The 11,137-nt window shown below is 46.8% G+C and overlaps 1 protein-coding gene across 3 annotated transcripts in view; it reads left to right on the top strand.

Annotated features, from left to right (window-relative positions):
* The first annotated feature begins 641 nt into the window (after window positions 1-641).
* pcdh10b (protocadherin 10b) overlaps window positions 642-11,137 on the top strand; it is a 14,336-nt gene continuing 3,840 nt past the window's right edge. For 2 of the 3 annotated variants that reach the window (XM_005751284.2, XM_005751285.2), the window contains exons 1-3: window positions 642-3,584; window positions 4,287-4,345; window positions 4,505-4,611. In XM_005751284.2, coding sequence (XP_005751341.1) covers window positions 1,071-3,584; window positions 4,287-4,345; window positions 4,505-4,611 — 2,680 coding nt within the window. In that variant the 5' untranslated portion in view covers window positions 642-1,070. The remainder of the gene's footprint in view (window positions 3,585-4,286; window positions 4,346-4,504; window positions 4,612-11,137) is intronic. The other variant, XM_013915447.1, reaches the window with a different exon arrangement.

Genomic DNA, 11,137 nt, shown 5'->3' on the forward strand with positions numbered 1-11,137 from the left:
CATGTGACAATAACTATTTGTATTACACTGAAGTGCTGGCCGTGATTCAGACCCTGGTTTGCATTTACTCCGGCAGGGGTCGTATGCGCTCCGCGGATGTGCTACTCCCCCTGCCTCTCTGTTCCACTGCTGTGTGGTTGGAACAGAGATGTAACGCTTCTACCGTTGGCTGTAATTATATCGCACAGCCCTGAGAGCAGCACGTGAATGCTGAATACATGCATATCACAACATTTGCATGCATTAACCTGGCTCGCCCAGCGTGTCCTCGGGCTCACACAGGCTCTGCCACCAAGTCAACAAGTGCTCCACTCTAATCACACCCTGGTTCATTAGTGGTGCACTTTATAACGACGAGTTGGGAAGGGCATTACGCACTTGAGAAATAAATTCCTTCTCGCTCCTGTCCCCTTTTCTCTTTGCCTGCAGGCAGGTATCCTTAAGAGAAGTCAGTCTGCGCTCAGAGGGAGGTAGAGAGATACAGAGAAGCAGTGAGGGAGACGAAGGCCGAGCGGACGAGCAACCCCAACAGCCAATCAGGAGAGAGCTTTCCGCGTGATTTACAGCTGCGGGGGCTGAGAGGGGAGGCGCGACTCAGGGAAAAAAGCAAACAGTTGAGTGAAGAGCATCAGTGGAGAGTGGAGTGGAGGCGGCTGCAGTGAGGAACAGGACGCCGAGAGGAAAAAGACAGCCAGAGTCTGCAGTAGATTTCATCACTGAAGACAGAGTCGTATGTTTTTCCTGTGGATTATAATTTATGTTTCCAACTTTCAGCTGTCTGAGATTCTGCGCTTTACTGGAATGTGCGCTGGGGCTTCACCTGGACGCATGTGCGAAAGTAACAGAGCCAGTTTTTAAAAGTGAAAAATATCATCGAGTCCTTTGGATTCCTGTCAGAAATGAAATGCGCCTTTTTTTAATCCCACGGAGTTTTCCGGACCTCTTGTACATTTACAGAGACTTTACGCATTTTGGAGACTTTACGCATTTACTGTAATGGGTGTTGTAAACTGACATTTTTTCACTAACATATATGATATTTTTACCCAAGTGCACTTGTTTTCACGGCGATGATTGTGCTTTTGCTTGTCCTGTGCATCGCGGATGGAGTGCTCTGTCAGATACGCTACTCTGTCCCGGAGGAGGCGGACCATGGCACACTGGTGGGAAATATTGCCGAGGACCTGGGTCTGGACCTCACCAAGCTAGCCTCCCGGCGCTTCCAAGTGGTGCCCAACTCTCGGACACCCTATCTGGAGGTGAACCTGGAGAACGGGGTCCTGTTCGTTAACGAGAAAATCGACCGGGAGCAGATTTGCAAGCAGAGTGCGAGCTGTCAGCTAAACATGGAGGTGTTCTTGGAGAACCCATTAGAACTATTCCGGGTTGAAATCGAAGTGGTGGACATTAACGACAACCCACCCAGTTTCCCGGAGACCGATATCACGGTGGAGATCTCAGAGAGCGCCACTCCGGGCACCCGCTTCCCCTTGGAGAGCGCGTTCGACCCGGACGTTGGCTCCAACGCTTTACGCACGTACGATATCACCACGAACAACTTCTTTTACCTGGACGTGCAGACCCAGACGGACGGGAACAAGTTCGCCGAGCTTGTGTTGGAGAAGCCGCTGGACCGGGAGCAGCAGACGGCGCACAGGTACGTGCTAACCGCCGTGGACGGCGGTCAGCCTCCGCGGACTGGCACCGCGCTGCTGGTCGTCAAAGTGTTGGACTCTAACGACAACGTGCCCGTGTTTGAGCAGCCGGTGTACACGGTGAGCCTGTCGGAGAACGCGCCGCTGGGCACGCTCGTCATACAGCTGAACGCCACCGACCTGGACGAGGGACTGAATGGAGAAATCGTTTATTCATTCAGCAACCACATCTCCAGCCGCGTCAAAGACCTGTTCTCTATAGATTCACGCACCGGGCGCATCGAGGTGCGCGGAGAGGTGGATTTCGAGGAGAGCAGCCTCTATCAAATCTTTGTTCAGGCCAAAGATCTGGGACCAAACGCCGTGCCCGCGCACTGTAAAGTCCTCGTCAAACTCAGCGACGTGAACGACAACGCACCGGAAATTACTTTCAGCACTGTCACGGAGTCGGTGAGCGAGAACGCGGCTCCCGGGACCGTGATCGCGCTGCTGAGCGTCACGGATCGGGACGCAGAGGAGAACGGACAGGTCCACGTGGAGATCCTCGGCGACGTCCCGTTTAAACTGAAATCTTCCTTTAAAAATTACTTCACTATAGTCACCGACGGGCCGCTGAACCGCGAGCAGGCGGACTCCTACTCCGTCACTGTGGTCGCGCGCGATAAAGGAACGCCGTCACTGGCCACCAGTAAATCCATTCGAGTGCAGGTGTCAGACGAAAACGACAACGCGCCCACGTTCACACAGCCCTTATATGACGTGTACGTGACAGAAAACAACGTGCCAGGGGCGTACATACACGCGGTGACGGCCCTGGACCCGGACATTGGGCAGAATGCTGTCATCAGCTACTCCATATTAGAGTGTGACATCCAGGGCATGTCAGTCAAAACCTACGTGTCAATCAACGAGGAGACAGGCTATCTCTATGCTCTCAGATCATTCGATTATGAGCAGCTGAAGGAGTTCACGTTCATGGTCAAGGCCAAAGACGCAGGGACCCCAGAGCTCTCCTCCAATGCCACTGTTAAAGTCATCATTGTGGACCAGAATGACAACGCCCCGCTAGTGCTGGCTCCCCTGGGAAAGAACGGCACAGCCAAGGAGCCCCTGCCTCGCTCTGCTGAGCCAGGCTATCTGGTGACACGTGTCGTGGCCATGGATGCGGATGATGGAGAGAACGCTCGTCTGTCCTACAGCATCCAGAGGGGAAACGAGAATGGCATGTTCAGGATGGACTGGAGAACAGGTGAACTCAGGACTGCGAGGCGGGTATCGGTCAAGCGAGACCCCCATCAGCAGTACGACCTGTTGATTGAGGTGCGAGACCACGGCCAGCCGCCTCTGTCCTCTAGCGCCAGCGTGCTGGTGGTGCTGGTGGACAGTGTGGCTGAAGGCCGTGGCGGCGGGGAGAAAGGCGGGACCTCCAAGGCAAAGGACAGCACCCTGGACCTCACTCTCATCCTTATCATTGCCCTGGGCGCCGTCTCCTTCATCTTCCTCCTGGTTATGATTGTGCTGGCTGTGCGCTGTCAGAAGGACAAAAAGCTTAACATCTATACTTGCCTGACCAGTGACTGCTGTTTTGGCTGCAGCTCCTGCTGCTCGCGGCAGGGCAGGGCCCGCAAGAAAAAGCTCAGCAAGTCGGATATCATGCTGGTGCAAAGTGCCGTTAACGTCAGCGGGGCTGGCACAGCTCAAGTCCCTGTGGAGGAATCTGGGAGCTTTGGCTCCCACCACCAAAACCAGAACTATTGCTACCAGGTATGTCTCACTCCAGAGTCTGCCAAAACTGACCTCATGTTCCTAAAGCCATGTAGTCCTTCTAGGAGCACAGACACCGATCACAACCCGTGTGGGGCCATAGTGACAGGGTACACAGACCAGCAGCCTGACATCATATCAAACGGCAGCATTTTATCAAATGAGGTAAGAGCCCCTCTCCTGCCTGCGGTTTAAACCTTTCCATCTGAGTTCCTCCGCATGCCTAAACCTGATTCATGTCCCCTTAGACGTCTGATAAGAATGAAATATAAACCAGAGACATTCAGGAGCCATTTCATCCCCCAAATTTCACTTCACTGGCATGCTAGCTCCTCAGATGGGTGTTACTGAGTGCCGATACATCAACTGTAACACAATGTGATAGAAAATGAAAGCAGATATGGAAATGAGAAACCTTGACTTTTGCGATCCTTAAACAGCAACGACTGCATGTTTATGATGTGCTTCCACGGCTGATAAATTAGAAAAGGTGTATAAAGACAATGTATGTTGGCAAAGAGGCTGCTGGTGGGTGTGGGAGTATAATGGGTGTATATGTGTGCGTGAAGCCCAGTCACCCAGGATTAAATATATACTGTTCAAAATGTTGCATCTCTGGGCTGCTGCAGCCTACATAGGTGCGCTACTTCACCTTGCACCTTGGCAACATGTCTGCAGAGCTTCCCCTCCCTGTGGGATGGAAGTCTCCACTGGTGGAGATGAATGACACATGTAATAGTTACGTCAACTCAAAGCTGTGTGGGTTGTGTCGTCTCTGGCTCGATGGATGTAATGTTCTTTTGTTTTTCTGCTGCTTTGTTCTCTCTACATAAGGAGACGCACTAAAAGCTGCCCCTTCTCTTTCAGACCAAACACCAGCGAGCTGAACTCAGCTACTTGGTCGACAGGCCGCGACGCGTCAACAGGTAAATATGGAAAAAGCCCTTCTACCTGCTCTTCTACCAGCTGGTCTGCTTCTAGCTCATTTGCTGATATCTCCCATTACTGTGATGCTGACATGGATTAAGAAAAACAAAGCGAGGTCGTCTTTCATAGGCTTTATTTTAATGTTCTCTTCGTTTCAGTTCAGCCTTCCAGGAGGCCGACCTGGTCAGCTCCAAAGACAGTGGCCACGGAGACAGCGAGCAGGGAGACAGCGACCACGACGCCACCAATCGAGGCCATTCGTCTGGTAAGTGCTGGCTTTGTATGAACTCTTTGTCTTCTCTCTGCCCCTCGGCATCTATAGATCTGAGGAGGATCTGCTGATTAGCATTGTGGTCCAGAAGCTGCTCGTCTCTCCACTGTTGAAATCTGGCAGCACATTGTGCAGGGCTGGAAAAATGAAAGCTTATTTCTAAAGGTCATCATCATCCACAGCCAGAGTCGGCGTCTGAGGTCTTTTAGCTGTTGTGTTGTGCCTGCGTGGGATTATCGCTTAAACTCTTGCACCAGAATCAAACCTTTCCCTGTGAGCCGCATCCAAGTGCTCGCTCCTAAAGCCGACACATAATATTTGTTACTGTGATGTTTGCCGTGTGGTGATTGAATGTCTTGAGTGAGGCTTCCACTGCTGTTTGTAAATATGTGGCGGCGTTAATGAGGATCCTGCTCCCTGTGAGCGCGGTCACTCGGTGCTGCAGACCACTTGACGAGGTGTGATGGGCTTGTTAATGAGGCTGGGCTCGCACTGGAGTGCTGGGAAGCCGACCAAATAGGTTGTGGCTGTAGCAAACAAACCGTGCAATTCATCCGTTCATTAGATTAATTAATGCACTTATTCATGCTGTTACTCTCTAACTGCACGCCCCCCCCTGCTTGTTTTTTCCTCCCTTCCATGCACGGGCTGTTTTTCTCATTTAATTCTTCCCTGCCTTACAAGAGGACCCTGCTGATGTATAAAAGCTAGGTTTAGCTCTTTATTTGGTGCCCACTGTGGATGAGGTCTGTCATCATGTCTGGTCAGCCACAGCAGGCGCCCCCATCGTGCCAAATGGAATTTGCCTGCCACTTCCAGTGTCACCCCAGTAGGCCTGGTTTACATGGAGCTCAGTGACAGAGGCACGCAGAGCCGGACCCGTCTCTGCCAGCACGGCCTGACTTTACACAGATACCCTGCTGCACCGTCTTTATTTTTCCTTCTAATCTGCTTTATGTGCATGGAGGTGTACTACTTTGACTTTATTAGCATGTGCACACTCTCTGATGTGTTTTACTGACAGGAGATGTTCTTACATTTCACGACTGTTTCAAGAAACAGACAAACAAGAATAAATAAAGACTTCCTGAGCTCAGATTGCATGATTATATAAACCGTGCTGCGTGCTCAGAGTTGGTGAGTTAGTGGAGATTAACACAATTTGTTGTTCATTTAAATAAACTGGACCAGCACACAGTGACCCGGGGCCTCTGTTCAGATTTCTCCAACTTGCTTTGCTTAGAACTTAATTCATGCTAATTTATGTTCATGTACGCTCCACATGTGTGCTGATTATCAGCTGAAACAATGAAGCATGTCTGTGATTTAACAGATCACGCTTAGCTTAAGCTGCTGTTGCTGTTTGTTAGACCATGCTAGCATCACATGTTAGCCTACCCATACAGTCCCTACTCTGGATGGTCCAGCACGTCCAGCTGTGAAACAGCGTCCCATACCCTTTGCATACCCTTGGTGCGGCAGATAGCATGAGTTACTTTGTTGCAAAGCTTAATGCCTTTACCCAGATTATTTGCTGTGCATTTAGTCGTTGTTTGATTAGGATAATTGATAGCACGGCTTAGAGCGCCATCATTCTAGTGGTTTGTCAGTGGTTTGTCAGTAGTGAGGCTGCATCAGTGTTTAATAAATCCACGTGTTAGCTTTCCTCTTGGCTCTCACAGACTTCATGAATGCATCACCTTTTTCTCTTTCATCCTTCCTTTCTTTCTGTGCAGTCAGAGTTATAGGACACGACTGATTTCATTTACCTCATAAAATACTATATCTTCACCTGCTGGAGGCTGGAGCCAGGCCCAGTGTTCATCATTATTCTCATATCCTTTTCTTTTTTTTTGAAGCGTAGCCGTTGTTGTATTTTTTGTTGACACGGTGATTTGTGTTCTTCTTCCTGTGGTTAGCTGCTTTGTCATGCCAACATTTTCTGCTGCTTCAGGCACTCAGCTCTGTTGTTCTCTGATCAAAGGCCGCTCCGTTTTTCCTCATCAAGGATGTAAAGAGACCAGACGTCACCTGTAATGAACACGTGAACCGGCTGAAAGAGCCGTTTAACTCAAACAGGATTTTGTAGCATTGGAGACAAACTGGTTACGTTTGGATCGAGTGTGGAGGAAAAACTGCTGCTCAGATCAGAGCCGATATCATTTTCGAGGTATCTGAGTGCAGCGTTACAGTCACGTGAATATACACTTATGAGTGTGTGTGTGTGTGTAACCATGGCTGTGATATAGTCCAATCAGAAATGCAGACTCTGTTTAACATTCAACGAGCTTCCTTGACTGCTGTCCTGTTTATTATCACTGCTGCGGTTTACACACAGTCAGAATTGGTCTGTTAAACTATTCTAGGATGAAATGAACGAGTTCTTAATTGTGTAATTATCCCCTTTCTAACACGCCAAGAATAATGAGTCACATTTGAACAGAAATAGCTGATTCTGTCTGACCAGCAGCCAAAAAAGCCCAAAGACATTCAGTCCTCAGTGTCTGACGGTGGTGAAAGATCCTTTAATGAAACAAGAGGAGGAATAACTTTGTGCAAAATTTAGCACAAGAAGAAAAAACAGGGGGGGGGGGGCTTTAAGTGGTGGAAATGGATCGAAAGTTAAAATGCTTCAAGTCTTTGTTGGTTATTGGAGAGTCTTTACCTCCGCCAAACGTGGAGCCGAGAAGAAGCTCGAGTATTAAACTATCACTGAAATGCAATACATGTGAAATACATATGAAGTCATAGTGGCATTTATTTTAAATAAGAACACATCACATGTTTGCTGGGTAGCTCTGCATAAACGACTTTATTTCTAAATATGTGAGTTAATGAGTTCATCATTCATCTGGAATTCATCCATGAATATCATCTGGATTTTTTTTATTAGGGCCCAATGCAATACCACCGTATTATTATTATTATTATTATTATTATTATTATTATTATTATTATTATTGTGGCAAATGTATTGGCATTTTTGAGGGCCTAAAGATGCTCAAAAACTCAAAAGTTTTGCACATGCATCGGGTCTGGTGAAAATGTACATATGTTCATGTCTTCAGACATGGGCGGGGCAAAATGGCTCAATAGCGCCACCTAGAAGAATGAAACAATATAGGCCCGGGCTGGGTATGATGTACATGCATGAGATTTTACACACATATCTAACATCAAGAGGTTCACATTTCCAGGCGTTGTAGTTTTGCAAACTCCTCCTGGGGAAATGTGAAAAAGCGACTTTTTAGTGATCCATAAACATTATTTTGGTGTAATTATAAAAAACTATAAAGCAGATGAGAGACGAGCAGAGGGAGAAGACTTGAGTCTGCAGTTTATTGTCTTACAGCTGGATGTGCTCTCTGCCTGCTCGGATGTTTGGCACTAAAACCATTTGGTTACCGTGTGTTGTTATTGCTGCCCCCCTCCCATCACAGCACCCACCACCAAGGAGATGAGGTGTTCCTGAGATCCCAGCAGTATCTGAAGTATTTGACCAGCAATAAAAGCTTTTATATAAAATGATAATAACATCATTATAGTGTGTTAGCAGCTCGTTATGACACAGTCCACGCATGTTAAAATAATTTATAAAATAGTTGTTTTTTATTTCACAAACTGATAACATAGATACAATTTTAACATTACAAATGTTAATTTAAATATTTAATATTTAAATTTCCAAAGTTTAATTATGTATCGAATAGGGGTGGGGAAAAAAATCGATACTGTGTAGCATCGTGATATTTAGTTTGCTAATAATGTATCGATGCAGGGACAGCACAAATCGATATTTTGTTACAAAAAAGGTTTTTGTGCTCTGACTTCAGAGCACGTTGATCCTTTTTCTGAGCAACAATCCTGACATTCCTTCACTGTCCAAATGTGTTTAACTTGTTTTTTTGCAGCAATAAACACGACAGTTTACTTATTTTAATTTAAGACATGTTTTATTTTAATTAAGTTTAAAACTTTTTTATTTAATGTAAAATTATATTTTGTTTTAATTTACTTCCAAATTCTTCAGTTGCTGAAGGGGCTGCATAGTTTTCATATTGCATAGTTCAGAATAGCTATAATTGTACCAGATGGTTGCATTCAGTTCAGTTGGACTAGACTGTAATACAAACCGTTCAGTTTGTCAACAATAAAACTGACTGAGATGAGAGAAAGACTGAGTGTGAGACTTTGTTATTAGATAAAATGAATATTGATAACATTTACCTTTATGTACAGAATCTGAATATCGCAAAATATTTTAAAAATTGCAATAATATCGTATCGTGAGTTAAATATCGTGATAATATCGTATCGTGGGATGTTTGGTGATTCCCACCTCTAGTATCGAATGACAGCCTGTTTGTGATTCACTGTGTAAACTCCTGACATGACTGTGAAGAAACCACATGAACCTGTAAAAGATGTTTGGAAGGAGAAAGTTGACTGAGCTTAGTACTTAGCACCAGTATTAATATATTATATTATGAGTTTAAGAAAACAGGGCAAATGTGGGTTCAGTTGTGAGGTTTGAATTCTCCGAGGCGAGACGGCTGAGCAGGAGCTCGTTTGCTGTGACGAGTCCATCAGCTGTGGATTCAGACCCTCTGGGACCACTCGTCCACGTTTCCAGTCCTGCTCCATTTTATCAATACGGCCAATGTCGCGCACTCGGAGCAGATCGAGTCGAGGCGCTTATCCAATTTTCAACCCCTCCTCCACCCCCGCCGCATTCCCATCTCCCCCCCTGCCGAGATGAATTTCTCCTTAGGCCTGCCGTTCACGTTATCACCGTGGTAACAGCTCGCTGATCAGTAATTCATTTTTCAGACCTCTGCATACCAATTACCAAATGAAGGTTATTATCGGGACTTTGCGTTTGCCCTGTGCGAGCGGCGTTCGGAATGCTAAGATGAGACGAGGTGTCGGAAGCAGCGAGGGTCAGCTCGCTCCAAGAGCTCGCTGCCCTCCCTCCCCCGTCTCCTCGCTGCTCCTGCTTGTGTGTGTCTTAGTGTGAGACATGTTGACATAGTTCTTCTTAATCCTGTGTTGAAGTGGAGGCCAGACACTGACAATTTTCGTGATTTATGAAGCTTCTTTCAGCTGCAGAGCACAGGCGGAGGACGCCGTGGAGAGAGAAGAGTATCACCTGCAACCTTTATTCACATTTTAAGCACAGCCCTGTGTGTGTGTTTACGACTGCCTCGCTCGACAGGGGAACGTGTAGTTTTGAGAAGATGTCGTGACGTGGCTCTGTGGCTGAATCCCCCTCGCCGAGGCCAAACGCCACATTTCCTGTTCCTATTTTGAGAATTAACACAGCGTCCATTTTGTAATATAAGCAGAGCTCTTCTTTCCACGCTGTGTTTTTGCTGCTCACAGTGCAACGCTGTCTGCGTGAGCAGGTGCACTGATATAGTGTGTCAGCACTGCTTTGCCTCATGGCTGCGGCTCCATCAAAGTGTACAATAAGTTGTTTCCTTCCATGTAAGAGGCCGTACTAAAGCCTCCTGCCGTGGTATATTTATGGCACGTTGCTTAATATTTAATAGGAAACCCTCTCGTTAGGAGACTGGGCACTTTTCCAAGTTGCTAGTGACAGCAAGCCAAATTAATCCTCTTGTAACAAAGCAAATTCCCCCTTTGCTGACCGTTAAGGACACAGAACAAAATGCACACACTCTGCTTACTGGGATGACAGCAGTCTTAGCCTAATCAGTCTGTATTCAGAGGGATTAGCAGCAGATAGCCTGAGCTGGACATTTTAGCCCCAAACAGAGTCAAACACACACACACGCGCAAGGATTTAGGCTTCGAAAACATGCGTCCGCAAGATCTGGGCCCAAGTGCAAAAACATTTGGGGCAGCAAACACACAATTTGGCTTAAGGCTTACAGTTGGCCTGCATAGCTGCGCTTTTCATGTATGATGAACTACAAAGGATGCACTTAAATCGACTGGTACCTGTAAACTCTTCAGCACCTTTAACCCAACATTTGCTGCAACGATGCATCGACATGCAGACACGAGGTGCAAACACCACCCGCTGAGCCATCCTGCCTGTTTGTACTGCAAACACATGATGGGTCTTTGTTGTTCCTAAAAACTGCTCATCCACTTTGAATGGATGTAGACGCCTGTTAAGTAAATATGGCAGAATGTGCTAATAATGATAAAGACGGTGACTGACCGTCCACTATATGTTACACATGTTCACCATCCTGTTGTCTTTTGTCATTTGTGATGTGCTTGAGCCTCTTGAGACAAATTGCCGATTCCTTATTTTAGGTGCAAGCTCAGGTTAAACATCTGCTGCTGTTTGACTCGATTAGTGTTACAAACACTGAAAAACCTTTTGGAACTGAATCACCCTGAAAGCATCCACTCAGTGTACCCATGCAGTGACACGAGCCGGTTGTTCTTCTGATGTCAGAGTAAAAATGTAAAATCGTTGTGGAAAAACAGACCAAACAGAGTAGGTTTGGCGCAGCATTGCAAGCATGCTGCAGTAAACTCTGTA

Source organism: Pundamilia nyererei, unplaced genomic scaffold (assembly GCF_000239375.1).
Source record: "Pundamilia nyererei isolate P.nyererei 1_Seehausen unplaced genomic scaffold, PunNye1.0 scaffold00305, whole genome shotgun sequence".
Taxonomy (NCBI): domain Eukaryota; kingdom Metazoa; phylum Chordata; class Actinopteri; order Cichliformes; family Cichlidae; genus Pundamilia; species Pundamilia nyererei.